This window comes from Nerophis lumbriciformis, linkage group LG34 (genome assembly GCF_033978685.3).
Source record: "Nerophis lumbriciformis linkage group LG34, RoL_Nlum_v2.1, whole genome shotgun sequence".
NCBI classification, from domain to species: domain Eukaryota; kingdom Metazoa; phylum Chordata; class Actinopteri; order Syngnathiformes; family Syngnathidae; genus Nerophis; species Nerophis lumbriciformis.
This window is the reverse complement of record NC_084581.2, coordinates 14,396,065-14,417,145: the sequence shown is the minus strand read 5'-3', so window position 1 is coordinate 14,417,145 and position 21,081 is coordinate 14,396,065. Positions and strand designations below refer to the sequence as shown.

General features: G+C 43.3%; 1 protein-coding gene across 1 annotated transcript in view; it reads left to right on the top strand.

Annotated features, from left to right (window-relative positions):
* igf2r (insulin-like growth factor 2 receptor) overlaps positions 1 to 21,081 on the top strand; it is a 60,344-nt gene that overhangs the window by 14,475 nt on the left and 24,788 nt on the right. The window contains exons 7-32 of the mRNA XM_061929475.2: positions 36 to 141; positions 212 to 371; positions 531 to 723; positions 809 to 912; positions 993 to 1,157; positions 1,265 to 1,411; positions 1,487 to 1,639; positions 3,127 to 3,264; positions 3,337 to 3,487; positions 3,730 to 3,898; positions 3,989 to 4,104; positions 4,193 to 4,352; positions 4,439 to 4,615; positions 4,686 to 4,781; positions 4,870 to 4,971; positions 5,060 to 5,222; positions 5,308 to 5,484; positions 5,567 to 5,713; positions 5,824 to 6,002; positions 7,023 to 7,110; positions 7,324 to 7,533; positions 19,916 to 20,046; positions 20,125 to 20,228; positions 20,298 to 20,431; positions 20,592 to 20,788; positions 20,899 to 21,025. Coding sequence (XP_061785459.1) covers positions 36 to 141; positions 212 to 371; positions 531 to 723; positions 809 to 912; positions 993 to 1,157; positions 1,265 to 1,411; positions 1,487 to 1,639; positions 3,127 to 3,264; positions 3,337 to 3,487; positions 3,730 to 3,898; positions 3,989 to 4,104; positions 4,193 to 4,352; positions 4,439 to 4,615; positions 4,686 to 4,781; positions 4,870 to 4,971; positions 5,060 to 5,222; positions 5,308 to 5,484; positions 5,567 to 5,713; positions 5,824 to 6,002; positions 7,023 to 7,110; positions 7,324 to 7,533; positions 19,916 to 20,046; positions 20,125 to 20,228; positions 20,298 to 20,431; positions 20,592 to 20,788; positions 20,899 to 21,025 — 3,794 coding nt within the window. The remainder of the gene's footprint in view (positions 1 to 35; positions 142 to 211; positions 372 to 530; positions 724 to 808; positions 913 to 992; positions 1,158 to 1,264; positions 1,412 to 1,486; positions 1,640 to 3,126; positions 3,265 to 3,336; positions 3,488 to 3,729; positions 3,899 to 3,988; positions 4,105 to 4,192; positions 4,353 to 4,438; positions 4,616 to 4,685; positions 4,782 to 4,869; positions 4,972 to 5,059; positions 5,223 to 5,307; positions 5,485 to 5,566; positions 5,714 to 5,823; positions 6,003 to 7,022; positions 7,111 to 7,323; positions 7,534 to 19,915; positions 20,047 to 20,124; positions 20,229 to 20,297; positions 20,432 to 20,591; positions 20,789 to 20,898; positions 21,026 to 21,081) is intronic.

Sequence of the window (21,081 nt, the reverse complement as noted above, 5' to 3'; positions counted from 1 at the left end):
TGGCATGTGTTTGGCATCATCTTCTGTGTGTGAAGACTCGGGTTACAGTACCAAGCGAGTGCCGACTTGATTCCAGTCTTCTGCAATGGACACACTCCTGCCGTCACCATCAGCTTCATCTGTCCTTCAAGCAGACATTCAGTAGGTTACACACATTTACAACTGCTGCTCCCTGTGTGTTCAACATCAACAACCCTTTTTTGTGTCGCAGGGCAGCACTCCTAAAATGACGGCGAAGGCCAACTGCCGGTATGAGGTGGAGTGGGCCACGGAATACGCCTGTCACAGAGATTATTTGGAGAGCAACACGTGCAAACTCACCAGCCAGCAGCATGACATCTCCGTTGATTTGACCCCTCTTACACTAAGCTGTACGTTTGCACCATTGCATCGCAATTAGCCACCATAATTTTTAGCTTGTAATCATTTAAACTTTGTGACATGGTGCTGGAAACAGCCATCTGAAGACCACAAAGGGAGAGAGGAACACTCATAGAGGATATGTACTTAAAGTGTGTGTTTTTGTCTAGCCAAAGACCATCCATACTACGCCCATTCTTCAAACAGTGACGGGACAGAAAGCTATATCTACTACTTGAACGTGTGTGGAAAAGTCCCCACGGAAGAATGCAGCAACCTGGGAGAGTTTGTATCATCCTGCCAGGTGAAAAAAACAGGCAACGTCAAGAAGGTGGCTGGTAGATATCAGAACCAGACTCTACGGTAATATTTGCTTGTGGCTTTCATCTGATTCATGCATTTTAGATAGAACATGGCTTTTTTTTAACATGCCTCCTATCTTATTTAGTTATTCTGATGGAGATCTGACTTTAATCTACCCTGAGGGCACCAAGTGCTCCACTGGCTTTCAGAGGGTGACCATCATCAACTTTGAGTGTAACAGGAATGCAAGTATGAAGCTTCAGTTTCATCATCGATGAGGTGTCGCCTGGTGGCAGGAACAGGGCAGCTAATTCTTTAATGCTTTTCAGCCAATAGTGGCATAGGAGCGCCAGTATTTGTTGGGGAAACCGACTGCACCTACTACTTTAACTGGCAGACGGCGCACGCCTGTGTCAAGGAGAAAGAGGATCTTCTGTGCCGGGTCACAGATGGCAGCAAGCATTACGACCTTTCACCTCTCACAAAATACCCTGGTGAGTGTGGAAATTAAGTTTGCTTTTAATCAGGGACAAGGACAGAATGATGGATTTAAGTAAAATATTAGTTTGTTTCTAAGTAGTTTGTGTCCTGAATGTGTCAGGATCAGACTTGAACGTGAACTGGGAGGCAGTGGATGCTGAATCCCCAGAAGACAACTTGAAGCGCTTCTACCTCAACGTTTGCCACAAAGTCATCCAGGCAGGAGGAGCTGCCGGCTGTCCGGAGAACGCTGCCATTTGTGCCGTAGGTAAGAAGAGAGATGTCTCATCAAAGTTATTTGTTGTTGCTAGAAATATTTGATATCAATGTCTTTGTGTTTCAGATAAAGACAATAAAGTCATCAGCCTGGGCAGCTTCCTTTCCTCCCCCCAGAAGACTGAAAAAGGAGATGACATCAGACTGGTGTACACTGATGGAGATTTATGTAGCAAAACAACAAAGATTCAAACTATCCTGACGCTCAAGTGCAAGCCAGGTGTGCTGAATACACATAATGATTAATATTATTCTTGTTATAACAAGAATAATAATAGGAAGTATAGCTGTCACAGACTAGGGATTTTTTAATATTTGAATCTGAGTCGTTAAAATCAGAGATGGGCAAATGGGTATGTTTTCCCATGGGCAAAATATTTTGGCCCATAAAACATGTTTGCTACATGCATGCAATGGGTATAACTTCCAATATTCAAGATTTTATATGCAACTTTTTCCACCTCAAAAGGGCTACTGTATAACACTTGGATACACAAATAAACATGGCGGAAATTGGATAGTTTAGTGAGGTCCTCGGCTTGCCCCACCGGTGTCTGCTTTGGTTCTGTCGGGGCACTAGGAAGACAATCAGACTTGACAATCTAGAACAGGGATGCCCAAACTTCTTGCCTCCAGAGGCCAAAGTGAAAATGTGTTAATGGGCCGCCAGCTGAACACAGGGACTTTAACCGTGAAACACAGAGTCTAAATGTAAATAATAAAGTTTGTTTAATAAGTGCAAATAACATCTTACATCATTTTTTGCATATACATACTTTAATATTTCGAGTTTATTTGAACAGCAGCATGGGTGAGGAGTTAAGCCCCATACCACCATATATAAGGTAGAGGAGATCGTCACATTCATTAGATGACAACTAATTATCTTTGCGGATATGCCATAATTGACCTTTTGAGTTTGAAAAGAGGTTTGTAAAAATATCAATCAAATTTAGGAAACCACCCTTTGGCAGGCAAAATGAAATGACAAATTTGGCCCCACATGGGGCACCCCCAAAAGAAATAAACGTAACAAGGTTTTCATGGATGAACCAGTGCAAGTATCATTACCAGTGCCAGAGGGTAGCTGTGATGGGGGAGGTGTCTCAAGTGAACTAGACAAAGTTACAGGTCCAATTTCTGGCTTAGTGGCACGGCCTGCTACGCTTCCGACTGGCAGCATCCCACTCAACACAACTTGCCTTCTTTCCATGAAGGGAGGAGGGGTTTCAGTGTCCAAGGTTTCAATGTCCCACGAGCCAACTGCGATGTTTTATGTTTTTTTATCATGTTCTGTTTGTGTTGTGTTGTGTTTGCTCGGTACTCGTTTTATCTTTTAACCTGCTCATTGTACAGCACTTTGGCTACCCCTGTGGTAAATTTTAAATGTGCTTTATAAATAAAGTTGATTTGATTTGATTTGATAGTCCAACCAGACTACCCCTAATCAAATTGTCAAGTATTCGATTTTTTTAAGACACCCCTAATAGAAGAAATGCAATGTATATATTGGTGATCTGTCAACCTTTTGTCTCTTTAACGTTAAGTTAGGTAGTACTTTATTATGTATATACACAAACTGGATGAATAAATGTGTTGCCAGTAATACCAATACACCTCAAATATTACTAAAGGTTTAAAAATGAAGTGAAAGTGTTTTAAGCCACTAATATATTTGTTTTTAGTGTAACTTGTGTCTCTTTGCAGGAGATCTGAAGAGCGCCCCCGTCCTTCGCAGCGTTTCGTCTGATCATTGTGTGTACGAGCTGGAGTGGTACACCGCCGCTGCATGCGTCCTCTCCAAAACACAGGGGGACAACTGCAAGGTGGAGGACGCACAGGCCGGTACATCTCACACGCTTCAGGAAAGGTCTTGACTTTGATCAAAAGAAAGTAATTTAAAACTCTTTTCGCCAGGCTTTTCTTTCGACTTGTCGCCACTCTCCAAGGCCGACGGCGGCTTCTACAACCTGACCAACGACAACTATGACTACTACATCAACGTGTGCGGCCCGGTTAAAGCTGCCACTTGTCCTGAAAAGGCTGGCGCGTGTCAAGTAGAAAAAAGGTAATTCAAATATATTTGGAGTTTGTTTCATTTTATACTTTTCTATCAAAAGATTTTTTTTTTTTTTTCCCAGTGACTAAAGCATGAATCTTAATGAAAAAATGCAAATCTTTGCAGGAGGAGGGTATATAAGAAGATGCCCAATCCTATTCACCCATTGCTCTACATCTATCGGTTTAATTGTATTTGCTTGCCTTTTGAATATGTGTCATGCGTTTGTTTTTATATGCCTCCCATTTTAGTAGTTGGAGTCTTGGCGATGCAAACTCCGGACTGTCCTACTATGACGGCCTGATCCAGTTGTCGTACAGCAATGGTTCTCAGTACAACAATGAACAGCACACACGCCGATCCACACTCATATCCTTCCTCTGTGATCCTGAAGCTGGCGCTGGAAAACCTGAATTTCAGGTAGACATCCTGGCTTGCATGTTGCTTTGATTTATTTCTCACTTTTACAAGCAGTTTCCATACTTCTGTAATATTATTCACCGGATCCAGGTGGAGGACCAGTACACGTATAACTTCCGCTGGTATACATCATATGCGTGTCCTGAAAGACCTCATGAGTGTTTGGTGACGGATCCCAACACCCTTGACCAGTATGACTTATCCAGGTACTGTAATTACTAATAAAGTTTTGATGTTTGAACAGACAAACTGCATCTAACATCACTAAAATGTTAATTTTCCTTCTGTCTTCAGCTTGTCTCGCACATCCTCCGCTGGCAACTGGCAAGCAATGGACCTGTCTGACACTATGAACCTGAGGAAGTATTACATCAACATATGTCGACCCATCAACGCCGTCACGGGCTGCGACCGCCATGCCTCTGTCTGCCAGATGAAGTACACCACCACTCAGGTGTCAAACTGCTGCCCTTTACAACTGATTAACAATACTAAGGTCTTCCAAAGAATGGAAACGCTCATAAAAATTATGTGTTCCAGGGTTTTCCCAGGGAAGAGGTGTCCATCAGCAACATGGGTATTTCCAAGCGTGGCCCGATCATTGAGGGGCGGGACCGGCTAATGCTGGAGTTCACAGACGGCGCCACCTGCGAGTCTGATGGCCAGATGTTGACGTACACAACACGCATCCACCTTGTGTGTTCTAGGGGAACTCTGGTACGTTTAAGCTATTTGGGAGGCCTAACAGTCTATATGAGTTACTTATTTTGTAACCATCACCATGCAGTCAATGGGCCCCCGATTCCTCATGTACCAAAACTGTACAGCCAACTTCATATGGGAGACCAAGGCCGCCTGCGCCATTACCATTACCAAGAACAATGTAAGTTAGCTGCTTGCACATACCTGATTGGTGGAGTTAAGAATGATGGCGCTCTACAAAAATATGACTTTTTTTCTTCTTCTCCCAGAGTTGTGCTGTGATTGACCCCAACACCGGTTTGGAGTTCAACCTACAGCCTCTCGCCTCCAAGACTGGATACAAGACCAGAGCCAATGGAAAGGACTTCCTGGTAAGACCGACACATACTAGAAAAAGTATTTAATTGTATTAACACGTGGCAAAAGTAAACACTTGATCAACAGTACATTACCTTGTAGGTGAACATCTGTTCGGATCTGGCAGAATGTGGACCGGGAATGACGGGCTGCGAGCTGGAAGACGGGCATCCCGTTAGCCCGGTGGGGGTGGAGAAGACCCTGCAGTATTCCACAGAAGGCCTACTTAAACTAACATACAAGGGACCTCGGGATGATTCTACAGGTAACATCAAATAATACACAAATGTTTAAGATTAGTCTTCTGTATTCTAACAGCGTTTTTAAATTTTTTTCCTTTTCTTCTTCAGCAACTCGGGACACCTTCACCATCAATTTCGTGTGCAATCAAACCGCTCACCCAGGCTCATTAAAGCTGCTGCGGGAAGACTTGAGCACGTTACCCAGCCATGTCGTTCACGATGTGCTCTTTGAGTTTTCTACCGCATTGGCCTGCATCCCTGCCCCGGTGGACTGCCGCGTCATTGGTAAAGACACAATGCAGTCTCCTATTGCATAAGCTCAAATGATCATCACCATGTCAAGTAAACATCTTGGTGTGGCCACTAGATTCACATGGAAACGAGTATGACCTAAGTCACCTGGTCCGAGGTGGAGAGGACAGACCTTGGGTTGCCATAGATACGGATGTAGTAACGTCACGCAGCTTCTACATCAACATCTGCAAACCCCTCCCGCCTCAGAAGGACTGTCCCGGTCAGTGTCCACGTCTTTTTGTTTTCTATTACACGGCCATACTTAAAGTGGAGCTGAACCTGATATTTTCAAAAATGTTAAATTTGTCTTTTTAAAAAATCTTAATCCAGTTGGTCCTTTGGGTGCTTGTGGGGTGATTGGCAGCACCAGTTACAACCTGGGTTTGGTCCAGGCCAGCCCCCAGGTGGCGGAGGATGGCTCCATTAGCATCCTCTATCATAATGGGGACCCTTGTGGTGCTTCGTCACGCTACTCGACACGCATCATCTTGCTCTGTGACGACAGCCCAGTGAGTAATCAATAACAGTATTGATCACTAAGGATTATTTGTCATATACCACTTTTGTTGTTTTGTTTTTTTCTCTACCACCTTGTTTTTTTGCTTTTGTTTCATACTTAGCAAAAAAATCTATTTCAGTGTTTCCTTTATGTACAAATGTCCTAACTCTTCCTTAGTTCTTAGTGTCACTAGCTATGTGCACTTGGACACAATTAATTGGATTAAAATCTTAACCGGAATAGAAATGCTTCATTCTGATCAAGACGGGTGGTTTATCCTAAAGTCATTCAGATTGGAGGGCATGTAAACACTTCTTCCGGGTCAAAATTATCCTTACTGCGCATGTCTTTGACGTCAGCTATACTTTGTGGTGGAGGGGGGATTACATTTTATAGTCCCAAAATTAAGCCATTGTCCTGCTGCTGTCTCTTCCGATTCAACATGTCCAGAAGTAGCGTTATATACTGTTATGTTTGTTGCTCTAAAACCGAGACAAGCAAAAACAAAAGTTTGGTATTAAGTGTCATGTGTCGAAGTAACAAAAAAAAGGAGTGATCCATTTGTCGTCTCAACAAGCTGTTTTATTCACGGCCTTAAAGCTACTGCAAGTGCTAACTGCTATCCTCAGGCACGTACACAGAATGTCTTAACATGTCGCAACATGTACATATCACAACAGTTCCATTTCAAAAGGAGAGCTAAAACAAAAGTAGCAAACAGAAAATAGTTTTTATAAATAACGTGACGTTGAACCAGCAGAAATGCATAGTGCCATGTTTGTTTACAGCGGAAGTCATTGCTTCTTCTTCTTTTTCTTCTACATCTGTTTACGGTATGTGCTGCGCATGTCAAAATAAAGTATTCCGATTAAAGGTGTGATGTATTAAAATGCACGTCACGGGGGTTCATGTACACAGCAACATTGTAATCCAAATTATGATCAGACTAAATACATTTTGCCCATGTACATGTGGCTATTTTGTTAAAACTTTAAACAGCTTCATTGTTTATTGGTGTTTGTGTGTGCAGGGTTCCCCCATGTTCGACCGGCAGGATGGCTGTGAGTATGTCTTTATCTGGAGGACGTCTGAAGCCTGTCCCATCAGGAAGTCCCAAGGTTAGTCAGACTCTTAGAATAGTGAATACAATAGTTCCTGGAAACTGAAACATGAAAAGAACCCACTCCTCACTAAGCAAACTTTAAAGCCACAGCACAACTGCTAGCTAACTAACACCTTTGGTGGATGCAAAGTACCGGTAGTGTTTAATATTGTAGTGTTCAGCGATAAATCATGAAACCGTAGTGCTTTCTTTGTGTTCGGCTTCTCAGGGGATGAGTGTCGTGTCCATGACCAAAGGAGTGGCTACGAGTTCAATCTGAACTCCCTGAAGGGGAAAGATTACCAAGTGAGAAGTGACAAGTACATCTACCACCTGTCGGTCTGCGACGGGCTCCAGAGAGGCGTTTGCACTGACAAAGACACTGGAAGCAACATCGTCTCCTCGTGCCAAGTGAAAGAAAGCAACCATAAGATAGCAGGTGACAATGTGCACATATCTAAACAAACACTACCAAATATGTCGTATTTTTGCCAAAAAGAATATTCTTGGACAAAACCGAAAATGAAGAAACCAAGGCAGAAAACTTAAACACCGACATTCATTATTATGCAAGTTATTATTACCATTACATTTATGATTTTGACTGTGTACTAACTGCATCAAGGCGTTGCAATCCATCCATCCATTTCTACCGCTTGTCCCGTTTGGGGTCGCCGGGGGTGCTGTAGACTATCTCAGCTGCATTCGGGCGGAAGGCGGGGTACACCCTGGACAAATCGCCACCTCATCACAGGGCCAACACAAATTGCGCAAATAAATATTTATCCTTCAAAAAACAAATCATATTATAATGAAAATATTTCCCACTGGTATTCCAACAATACTATTGGGAAAATAAGAATAACATAATATATTTTATAATGAATAGGCCAAATACTGAATTGCACCAGAGACGTAGTCAATGCGTCTCAAAGAAGAAATCAACAGGGACCATACAGAGGGTTGTTCTACTCCATCAAAACTAGACAGTCATTAGATATTTCGCTGCCAATCAATGAGGCATTCAGCATCAGACAGATCATCCAGACATCCTGCGGAAGCCCAGCATCCAGGCAACTTAAGGGTTCCAGGTTTGCTCCCTGCCTCTTGCCATCCAAATAACCATTTTGCAGATCACTGTCCGTTGGTCTAACTTAGATATTTTAAAATACATCCACATTGCTAGGTGTCCTTGTTTGTTTAAAAACATCACCGACCGCTAGCTAGCTTGGTTTGTTTTTAGCCAGGTGGCTAGCTAGCTAGTCGCTAACCTCCAGCTCGCCTTGAGTTTGGTATTTTAACGAACGCACGTTTGAATACCGGGTTTTTGGACAATCACAGTTGTGATGACCAACAAAAAGAGTGACAAGAAGGAGGTGTCTGGTGGGGCTGCGTGTAAAGTCAAACAACCAGCTAGGAGACACCGATCCCAGCGTGGCTCGACCGATAGCGGAGGTGAGCCGGGCGGTAGCATGGAGGTGGACGCATAGGTATTGGAATCGATCAACGCGAGACTGAGCAAGCTGGATATTCTGGATGCACTACAGCAGGACATCCGTGACTTGAGAAGTAGCCTGGAATTCAGTCAGAAGGAGATTGAGGATCTAAGAAAGGATAATGCCTTTCTGAGAGGCGCAATGACTGACATGCAGAGATCTACCGACTTTTTTACCGCGGACTATAGGCGCATTAAAGACACGCTGTTGGCATAGGTGGATTAATGAACGGGCCTACCGGGCCCAGGCCCAGGGGGCCAGAGGCCCCAAGGGGCCAGGCCAACTTGGCCCCGCGGCCGCGACGCATGCAAAACTACTTTTGCAAAAATAATAATCTTAGGCCCCAAGGGGCCAGGCCAACTTGGCCCCGCGGCCATGATCCATAGAGGGTCAGAGGCAGGTCAACTTGGCCCCGCGGCCGCGACCCACAGAGGGCCAGAGGCCCCAAGGGGCCAGGCCAACATGGCCCCGCGGCCATGATCCATAGACGGTCAGAGGCCCCAAGGGGCCAGGTCAACTTGGCCCCGCGGCCACGACCCACAGAGGGTCATAGGCCCCAAAGGGCCAGGCCAACTTGGCCCCGCGGCTGCGACCCACAGAAGGCCAGAGGCCCCAAAGGGCCAGGTCAACTTGGCCCCGCGGCCACGATCCATAGAGGGTAAGAGGCCCCAACGGGCCAGGTCAACTTGGCCCCGCGGCCGCGACCCACAGAGGGCCTGAGGCCCCAAGGGGTCAGGCCAACTTGGCCCTGCGGCCACGATCCATAGAGGGCCAGAGGCCCCGAGGGGTCATGCCAACTTGGCCCCGATCCATAGAGGGTCAGAGGCCCCAAGGGGCCAGGCCAACTTGGCCCCGCGGCCACGATCCACAGAGGGCCAGAGGCTCTCAATCATTATTATCAAAGCTAATTCTCAAATTGGATCACACAACCTCACTCACATATTCTTTATCAATTATTAAAGGTTGTTTCTGAATTTTGATCACAGAACTTAATGCAAATATTCTTGATTGATTGGCAAAGCTCATTCTCAAATTTTGATTACACAACCTTACTCTGACAAATTATCATTATCAAAAAGCTCTATCTCGAATTTGGATCACAGAATCTCACTCAAGTATTCTTAGCTGTGCCCCTCCCCCATCGAGTCTTTCATAAACCGGTCTGTTCTTTTAGAATCTCCTCATTTGGTACTTTGAACTCGTGAGTGACTGCTCAAAATTTGGTTTCCTTTCCCTCATTTCAAACTCAGAGATAATTTGAAATCATTCCACAAGAAGTTTAACGCGCACACACACACGACACACACACACTTGAGTTGAGCATTACTTGGAAATTCTTATATTTTCCATTTTGCTGTTATTATCAGCATCTTCCCATTTTGTCCTTTTCTTTCAAAAAAGTTTACAGTCTGACATTTGTCACTGCTGTCAGTTAATAACTTTTTGGTCTTTGACCCATTTTGTCATTTTCTCGATTCGATCGTCACTGACCACTCTCTCCTGTCTGGCAGACATCGTTGCTGCCATCATAGCCAGCAAGCTGCCTGCAGATAGCAACATTTTGGTGTCCTTTGTGAAAATATTTAGAAAGTAGACAAAAGTACACAAAGTTGTACAACTATTATCTTTATGATCTTTTTTTTTGTTTGTTTGTTTCTCTGTTACTGTGTGTGGCCAATTAAGCGACTTTTGGCCATACCTGGCTGGTGACATTTAGCGACTTTCTGGTTGTTGTTAAAATTAATAATAGCAACAGTTCTCTTCATCTTAATGCAATTTATTGTGTCTGTCTCTCCACATTTTGCCATTAGGTACTTTGAGCTCTTGTTGGTCAGTCACTCTAAGGTACATTGTTGCTGCCATCATAGCTAGCAAGCTGCCTGCAGATAGCGACATTTTGGTGTCCTTTGAGAAATATTAAGAAAGAAGACAAAAGTACAAGACATTGTACGATTACTATCTTTTTTAAAATTATTTGTTTCACTGTCAGTGTGATTGAGCGACTTTACCGCTAGATTTCGCGTCTTTTGGCCATACCTGGCTAGCGACTGAAAACATCATTTAGCGACTTTTTGGTTGTGAAGATAAGTGGTAAAAGCAGATCTGCCTGTTGGTCTTCCCACATTTTGCCATTTGGTACTTTGCACTCTTGTTGGTCACTCCAAGGCATTTGTCCCTGCCTTCAGCTAGTCACTTGGCTCTTTTGGAATTTATTTCACTGTAATTGGCTCTCTCTTTCTCCTCAGTACAAATCAGTCTGTTCCCTTGCCATTCATCACTGACCACTCCGCTCTCCTGTCTGTCAGACATTGTTGCTGCATGCAGATAGCTTGGGGTCCTTAGTGAAAACATCAGAAGAGAAAAGTACACAATTATCTTAATCATCTTTTTTTATTCACTGTCAGTCCTTCAGTGAGTCCCAGTGTGTTGGCGATTAAGCAACGTTGGCATTCGATTTAGAGACTTTTGGCCATACATGACTGGCGACTCAAAACGTCATCTAGTGACTTTCGCTGTCTGAGTTTAGCATTGATTGGAAATCTGTTATCAGTTCTTATAGAAATCAGCTGATTTCTGCTTTTGACTGTTAATGCTAGATTGCTAGTTTTGAAAATTGCATCACACACACACACACACACACACACACACACACACACACACACACACACACACACACACACACACACACACACACACACACACACACACACACACACACACAGTTGGTTAAGCTGTTGTGATAGGCAAAGAGCCAATGTGCACAGAAAGAAGGGAAATATGGATCATAAACGTCTAAGTGGAGGAGCTAGAAAAAAAAGTCAGCAAGAAAAGAAAAAAAAGGAATCAGTTTTACTTGAGAGTGTTCCAAATATCTCCAGCTTCTTCAGTACAAAGACAGCTGCTGAAAGCAATTCTATAAATGCTACTGCAAATTCAGCTAAGGTTAGCAATGCACCTGAGCTAGCATGTAGCTCCCAAGATCCTGAGACCACTACAAGTGTACGCACTGAACCAAATGCTTCGGATGCTAATGATTCAACCAACTCAGCAGTAGCCAGTTGCTCGGATGAATGTGAGGTCACTGCACCTCTGGACAGCATAGAAAATGAGTTGAATCTTTCTTCAACACCATCTACAGTGACAACTCTACCTAGTGATCCCGCTAAATGGGCTGATACCCTCACTGAGTCAATGAAGGAAGTTCTTATTCAAAGAGGTGTAAAATCATTTCACAACCGTCACAGCCATTATCCAGCTTCTGTGAGGAACAGTAGGCTAGGAGGCAAAACCCGATGCCTAAACAATGAACATTTTACTTCACACCTGCCCAATGGACAACGAGTACAAAGAGAGTGGATGATGTACTCTCCCTCTACTGGTAATGTTTACTGCTTTGCATGCAAACTGTTTTCCCCAAAAACGCATTCTTTTGTGACAGGCTATTGTGATTGGAAACACTCAGAAAGATTTGGTGAACATGAGCGAAGTGCTGAGCACATAACCTGCATGCAAGCAGTCTTGAACCGCGCCACAGGTGCCACAGTTGATGCAGACCTGTTCAAACAGTTTCAGGCAGAGAGCAGCTATTGGAGGCAGGTGTTACAAAGAGTTGTTGCAGTCATTAAATTCCTTGCAGAAAGGGGCCTTGCATTTAGGGGTAAAAATGAATCGTTAGGGTCTCCTCTCAATGGGAACTACCTTGGTATTCTGGAGGTCCTGGCTGAATTTGATCCCTTTCTAAAGGATCACATCAGAAAGTTTGGGCAGATGGGTCGAGGTAATACCTCATATCTGTCCTCCACCATTTGTGAGGAATTCATTGAATTGATGGGTGCAAAAACCAAACAGGCTATAGCAGATGAACTGCAAGCAAGCAAATACTACTCTATCATTGTGGATTCAACCCCAGATTTATCTTATGTGGACCAATTGACATTCATATTCCGTTTTGTTAGCAAAGAGGGCAGTGTTGTTGAACGCTTTGTGGGTTTTGAGCCCATTACTAGCCATACAGGTGAAAGTTTGGCTAACTGTGTCATGTCTGTGTTGGAAAATCTAGGGTTAGAGCTGTCAAATTGCAGGGGGCAGGCTTATGATAATGCCAGCAACATGTCAGGGAGGTATAATGGGTTGCAGGCTCACTTAAAGAAAAGCAACCCATTAATACACTATATTCCATGTGCAGCTCACTCTTTGAATTTGGTGGGAGTCAACAGCATTGACAGATGTGGAAATGAAGTCTCTAAGTATTTTGACTTGATTCAGTCTATTTACAACTTCACAACTGCATCCACACACCGATGGGACAGGGTATTTGGCAATTCCAACATAGATCTCACACTTAAAGCTTTATCCAACACGCGTTGGAGTTGCCGTGCAGAATCTACCAAAGCACTGTGGCAGAACTACAGTAAAATAAGAGCAGCACTACAGGGTATTTCCACTGATGACACAGAGAAACGAGACACACAAACTGAAGCTGACAGTCTAGTGCGGAAGCTGGATTCACTTGAGATGGCCTTCATGGCAGGCTTTTGGGACACTGTTCTGTCCAGATTTCAGGCCACAAGTCTGCAACTTCAAAAAGCAGACATGGACCTTGGTACAGCAGTTAGATTGCTGGAATCTCTGCGCACCTTTGTTCTCTCCCAAAGAGATCTATTTGATCATTTTGAGCACAAAGCCTTAAACATGTTGGGTGGCACCCCATCTTACAGGGCTGAACGGACGAAGAAACGTAAAAAGTTTGCTGATGAATCAGCATCCCCAGATGTTGTGCTTGAGGGAAGGCAACTGTTTCAAATAGAGACATTTATTGCCTCTATTGATCAACTGAGTTCAAGCCTTAATCACCGTCTGGAGGCCTACAAACATCTGAACAATTTGTTCAGTGTCCTTTTCTCTTTGGATACAGAGTCCAATGCTTCAGTCCTTCACAAGGCCAAGATTCTCACTGAATCATACTCATCTGACCTCAATGAAAGTCTTGGACAGGAGCTTATACAGTTCAAATCTTTTATACAGCTCAACAACACTGATGAGGAGAGGACCCCTTCAGGACTGCTCAAAACAATAATACATTTTGGACTACAGCCTACGTTTCCTAATACATACAGTGCGCTACAGATTTTTCTCACTCTACCGGTCAGTAACTGTGAGGGAGAATGCTCATTCTCTCTTTTGTCAAGAGTCAAAAATGAGCTGCGCACAAGAATGACTCAGAAAAGATTAAATGCGTTATCTCTAATGGCAATTGAGAGTGAGCTGACAAGAGAGTTGGACTTCAATGATGTGGTGGATGATTTTGCGAAATTGAAAGCACGAAAGTAACCCCTTGCTTAAAGGTGCACTGTGTAAGATTTTTAGGTTGTTATTTCCAGAATTCACCCATTCACTAATGTTAGGCTACCTGTTTTCATGAATACTTACCACCACCATAAAATTCTAAGTATCCATTATGACTGGGAGAATTGCACTTTCGCCATTTCTGGGAACTGTCTGTCACCTGGATTCTGAAGATAGGATTGACTTTAGGCAGAAGCTTGGTGCTTTCTCTGGCAAACTGAACCTCAAGCTTCATTCTCTGCAGCTTTGCATTCTTGTTCAGACTTTCATCGACAAGGAACTTTTCAACTTCCCCACTATCGTGAAGGGGCCACCAAAAGATTTCAGTGTGTCCAGCATGTCTAGTCTCTTCTTCTCCTGTCTTTGAGCCATCTCTTGTTTCTCGTCAGCCCAACTCTCGAATTTTGCCTTCATGAGTTTTACTCCAGGTTGAGTTCAACCTCTCTTTTTGCTTGTGTTGCTGCCTTGAAACCTCTGAAGCTCCTGGCTCTTCTGTAAAATTATTGACCTATTGACTGCGTTCAGTGTGCCCAACTTCTTCAGTCTGTAGTCCACCTTGCCACATTGTCTCTCCATCCCAATGTTGTGCACAGGGGTGCCATCAATGTTACTAGCCTGTTCACTGACAGGGTCCATTGGGAAGGTCTCCTCATCCATCCCATAGTCCATCCTCTGCCTGGCCAGGACAGTCTTCAGATGGGGCAGCATGAGATCTGTCAGCTGCTTCACTTCATCCAAGTATTCGGCAGCCACGTCTGACACTGAGTTCAGGACATGTCCAGTGCCTGTCCAGCCACTATAGCATTCTTGCTGTCTACATCCAGATCCACCATGAAACTCTGTAGCACTTGCTCCATCTTCATATCGGCCTCCGCCAACCGCATCACTTTATTCATGGCACTGCTGAAGCCCAGTGTAGTGTGGGTGCCACAAAAGATCTGCCCTGCTGGTTTTTCCAAGTTGTTCATCTCTGCCAACAGCTTTGAAAAGCCTTTGTTGTGCTCTGTGCTGTCAGTCATATGTGCATCTACAAGTTTATAAACATCCTCCACATTGACTCCTCTGACCGACGCCAGTATTTCGAACCCCATATCCACTTGCATTTCTATGTCCTCAGTGGTCTCTCGGTGAATGGGTAAGACAGGCAGAGGAAATGGGCTATCTTGACCTACATGCAGCCCTTGTACCATGAACTGGCCTACACCTTTCTTTGTGGTGCTCTCCGATGCATGTGTTATCATTTTACCTTTCTCCTTCTCCTCCTCAAGCTTTCCCACAAAATAGATACAGACTTTGAGCCTCAATTTGCTGCACAGCTGCCGTTATGCCAAAGTGTTTTCCTAAGATATTATTTTATTTTTAATGACAGAAGGGAGGAAAAGGGGGCAAAAATCATGTCCAATTTAGTTTTTTGGGTGGGGTGGGGGGTTTATTTCATGATAGGTACCAACTTCCAATACATAATATCTCTCAAATGACCCAATGCACCATCACTGAAGTGGGCGTAATCATTTTCCAAAATTTTTACTTTTAGGCCATTTATCCCCTCCCCCCACCTGTGTCTGTGTGAAACCTGTGCTTGTCTGTGTGGTATACCTAATAGTGTGTGTGCAGTATGTGCACTCTTCTGTACAGTACAGTGTGCATGTCTGTTCACAGTATACAGTATTTATTGCATAGTGCGTGCGTGTGTGTACGCGTGTACGCGCGGGGTTGAGGGGCCAAGACCATGTCAGGCCCAGGGGGCCAAAATTTCTTAATCCGCCCCTGGCTGTTGGATGTACAGTGCAGGGACATGAGAGACAATCTCATATTCTCGGGGATCCGAGAGGGCAACGCCGATCCGGAAAAAACTGTAAAAGAGTTCATGTCGGATAAGCTCAAACTCTCCCTGGAGGTGGTAAGAGACATAACTTTCTCCAGAGTTCACAGAATGGGCAGACCTGTGGACAATAAAGTCCGTCCCATAATAGCTCGTTTCGAGCATTTTAAGCACAAAGAGTTGGTGAAAAGCAGAGGAAAGGAGCTGAAAGGGACCTCTCTCTGGTTAAATGACCACTTTCCGGCTGAGATCAACGATAGGAGAAGAAACTGTCACCGATCATGAGAGAGAACCGAGCCCAGAACAAGAGAGTGGCACTAACAGTGGATAGGCTGTACATAAATGGACAGCTGTATCGGGACCCAAAGGTTTCCCCCTGGCTTTTTTAGAATGGGCATTTGTGGGTGTTTTTAGCATCTTGGTTTGGCCTCTGTCATGACTACTTCCAGTACTGTTATGTCCTGCACTAAGCTGGGCCTTCATAGGGGCCTGGTGTTAGCTCACGTGAATGTATGCAGCCTGCGTAATAAGTATCAGGAAGTAGAGTGTATTATCAGAGATAATTTTATTAATATCTTTGCCATTTCTGAGACCCACCTTGATTATTCCTTTTCTGATTCAGTTGTAGCCATTGAGGGGTTCTCAATTTTTAGGAAAGATAGGAACAGGTTTGGGGGTGGGGTGGCTATTTATGTTCAGAATCATTTATCTATCAAAGTGCGTAATGATTTGATGAGGGAGAGCATTGAAGCTATTTGTGTGCAGGTCCATCTGCCTTATTTGAAACAAATTATAGTATGCTGTTTCTATAGGCCTCCTAGTGCTGATGCTCTGTATCTGAAGGAGTTATGTGAGATGTTTGACAGGATATCAGATGAGAATAGAGAAATCTATTTACTGGGTGATATGAATGTTGACTGGCTGGGACAGTGGTGTACAAACAAAAATAAGTTACTATCCATTTTAAATGCTTGCAATCTGTCCCATATCGTTGCCCCTCCCACGAGAATAGGTAGTAATAGTGATGGTATTATTTTACCTACATGCATTGATCATATTTATACAAATGTTCCGGACCAATGCTCCAAAGCAGTCTCGGTTCATGTAGGTTTTACTGACCACAATATAATAGCTGTCACTAGAAAGACAAGGGTTCCTAAACCTAAAGCGAAAATTATTTTTACAAGGTCTTACAAGAGATTTGATGAAAAATGTTTTATTGATGATATATCCTGTTTAAAGGCAGCACGGTGGAAGAGGGGTTAGTGCATCTGCCTCACAATACGAAGGTCCTGAGTAGTCTTGGGTTCAATCCCGGGCTCGGGATCTTTCTGTGTGGAGTTTGCATGTTCTCCCCGTGACTGCGTGGGTTCCCTCCGGGTACTCCGGCTTCCTCCCACCTCCAAAAACATGCACCTGGGGATAGGTTGATTGGCAACACTAAATTGGCCTAGTGTGTGAATGTGAGTGTGAATGTTGTCTGTCTATCTGTGTTGGCCCTGCGATGAGGTGGCGACTTGTCCAGGGTGTACCCCGCCTTCCGCCCGATTGTAGCTGAGATAGGCTCCAGCGCCCCCCGCGACCCCAAAGGGAATAAGCGGTAGAAAATGGATGGATATCCTGTTTAAATTGGAACAAGGTGTGCAGTGAGGAAGACCCTTAGGCTGCACTGAACTTATTTATGTTAATGTACATGAGTGTTGTGGACAAGCATGCCCCTTTGAAAAAGTTTTCAGTCAAAACTAAGTCTGCCCCATGGATTGATAATGGACTTAGAAGTTTAATGACAGAAAGAGACATGGCTAAAAAAGCCTCCGTCAACTCAGGTTTAATTGATGACAGGCATAAGTACTGTTCCTTAAGAAACCAGGTCACAAAGTTAAACAAACTGAAAAAAAGGGAATATTACAAACAGAGGTTGTATGATGTGAGATATGATAGCAAAAACTTATGGAATGTTTTGAAGGAAATCATGGGTAGAAAGAACAATGTCTGTACACCTTTTGTGGAATCAAATGGGTTGGTACTCACTAAGCTATGTGACATTGCCAATCATTTTAATAACTATTATGTTGATAAGGTATCTCAATTAAGGCATGGTATGCATATATCCAATAACAACAAATCAGCTGACCTCATTAGGAATATTATAATGGATAATAAGGACTGTGAATTTTCATCAGGTTGAAGTCAGTGAGGTTACTACACTCTCTTCCGGACAACAAAGTAGCTGGTGTAGACAACCTGGATAGTAAATTACTGAAAATGACTGCTGGTATCATATCAGTGCCTGTCTGTCATATTTTTGATAAATGTTTACAAGTGGGCCTGTGTCCAAAGATATGGAAGGTGGCTAAGGTTACTCCTCTACATAAGGATACCAAATTGGCTTTTAATGAGGGCAATTCTAGACCAATAAGCATCCTACCTGGGTTATGTAAAATACTGGAGAAATGTGTGTATGCTCAAATTCAAGCTTACTTTCAATCAAATGGGCTAGGAACTGATTCTCAACATGTATATAGAACGGGCCACTCTACATCCACTGCTCTTATACAAATGACGGACGATTGGCTTAATGCTATGGATAGTTCTATGTTGGTTGGAGCTGTGCTGTTAGATTTTAGTGCTGCATTTGACGTGATTGACCACTCTCTTTTAATAGAGAAACTTAAATGTTATGGTTTTAATACTTCGGCTTTAATGTGGATGCAGAGTTATTTGTCCTCAAGATAACAACAGGTGTATCTTAATGGCAGCTTGTCTAATAGCAGAAGTTTTGATTGTGGTGTTCCACAGGGAAGTTGCCTAGGACCTTTACTTTTTTCTATATTCACCAATGATTTACCTTGGGCTACCGGGCGTGCAAGATTGGTTCTTTATGCTGATGATGCAACCTTATATTATGCTGCACCATCATGCAGTGTACTTAATGTAGTATTGAGTGAGGAACTAAAAGCTGTGCATGACTGGACAGTATGTAACAGACTTGTCCTTAACATCTCAAAAACAAAAAGTATTATATTGGGGACTAGGCAAGGGTTATCTTGTGACCCAAAGTTGGATCTGAGGCTAGGTATCTCAACAGTTCAGCAGGTCAGAAGTGCCAAGCTCCTTGGTGTGATGCTGGACTGTACTCTATCCTGGTCAAATCACATCAGTGATATAGTTACAAAGATGGGAAGGGCTGTTGGTGTTTCCAGGAAATGTGCTGCTTTTGTTGATCCACCTCTTCTTTGTCAAATTGTTAAGAGTTTAGTCATGTGTCATCTTGACTATTGTTCTACAGTCTGGGCGTCTGCTGCAAGTGGTGAGATCAGTAAGCTCCAGATTGTCCAGAATAGGGCAGCTAGGCTGGTTCTTGGTTGTTCACTAAGAACCAATGTGAACCAAATGCATGCTTCTCTTTCCTGGCTAACAGTGCAGAACAGGTTGTCAGCTAATACTCTAATATTGTTCAAATCAGTGACCAGTAGTAAAACTCCTGCTTTTCTCATGGCCCAAATAGTTCACAGTAGCACTATACATAATCACAATACCAGGGCGTCCAGTGAGGGGCATTATATACTACCTCGTCCCAGGAAGAATGCTTTGCGGAAATCTTTTATTTATAGATCTTTATCGCTCTGGAATAACCTGCCTCGAATTCTCACCGGCATTGAAAGTAAACAGGTTTTTAAAAAGAGAGTAATATTTTATCTGAGTTTTTAAATTAGTCTGCTCGTTGATGATTTGTTTGGTTTTGTATTGTGTAGTTATATTTATATGGTAATTATTATTCTGTGACTGTAAATTGTTTGCTTGTTTTCTTATTGATGCTTTTATTTTATTTTATTTTTTCTGTATTGTGTAGTTATAATTATATGCTTTTACTTGTAATTGTATTGAATTGTGGACCCCAGGAAGACTAGTGGGTTGTTGAGGCAACCAGCTAATGTGGATCCTTAATAAAAATCAAAAAAATCAATCAAATCAATTGCAGACATGTTGCCTCCATTCCACTCCCAACAGTGTGGTCCTGTGGTACTGTTGCGGTGATAAGTATTTTGGATTAAATGCAATTTTTGGCCATTCTTGGCCCAAATTTTTCGGTGGCCGACGTTTTCGTACATCACTAATCTTTGGTGTATAAATTGCATTTCACTATGTGTGTGCAGGAATGGCAAACCAGCTTCTGAGTTTTGTGGGAGATCAGCTCATCCTTAACTACACCAATGGAGAGAAGTGTCACCAGATATACCAGAGATCCACAGAGATTTATTTCTCCTGTCACCCTGACAGGAACCCTGTGGGTTTCACACTTCCAACACAAAAAATACAATTGTTCTATCTAATAGCTAATTGCTCTATGGACTTTTTTCTCAAGGGAGCGCCAGAGTTCATCAAGGAAACCCCAGACTGCACGTACCTGTTTAGCTGGCCCACTGCTCTCGCGTGCATTCCTGTCAAAACCACCAGCTGCTCCTACCAGTAAGATTGACTGACTGAAATATATTTTCATAGGTGGTAATTATTGTTATTCGTGTGTCTTGTCTCTAGTGACGATCAAGGACATTCGTATGACCTCTCACCTCTGGCCATGGATACTCAAAACTGGGAGGTGGCGCCTTCGACTGACGACACCAGCAAACGATTCTACATTAACGTCTGCAAGTCACTGGTTCCGCAGGGAGGTGCGTGGTTCTCCTTTGTGTGCATTGTCAAATTGTGACACCGACAGGAAGTGAAAAGTAAAGAAAATGAGTAGTTGCAAGTTTGCAGAAAATGTTCTGCAAATTGTAATAAAAATAAAACAAAAAACAATGCATAAGTGATGTTTTCATGCCGTGGTAGGTTCATGGAAGTGTCCATCAAACGCTGCGTCCTGCATGAAGGTTGGGGATGAATATGTGAGTTTGGGGGAAGTGAAGACAGGTCCTACGTGGGACAAGAGTGTGCTGAAACTACAGTACACCAGTGGCCAGGCCTGTCCTGACGGAATCCGCAAGAAAAGCACCATCATTCGATTCAAGTGTGATAAAAAACAAGTAGTAAGTTAAAAGAATTCCAGCAATCAACATGGCTCTCATTTTGGTAGTATATTGATATGATTCATTTCTCTTAATTACCAATGTAACTTATTACTCCTATCCCCCTTCAGGAATCCCGACCAACCCTTATTTCTGCCATTGAGGAGTGTTTGTACACCTTCTTGTGGCTAACAGCTGCCGCCTGCCCTCTGAACAGCAGCCAGCATGATGGCTGTAGAGTTGCCAACCCAGCTACAGGTTACCTTTTTTACTCATTTTTTAATTTTTGTCTTTCTGTAATTCCTAATAAATGT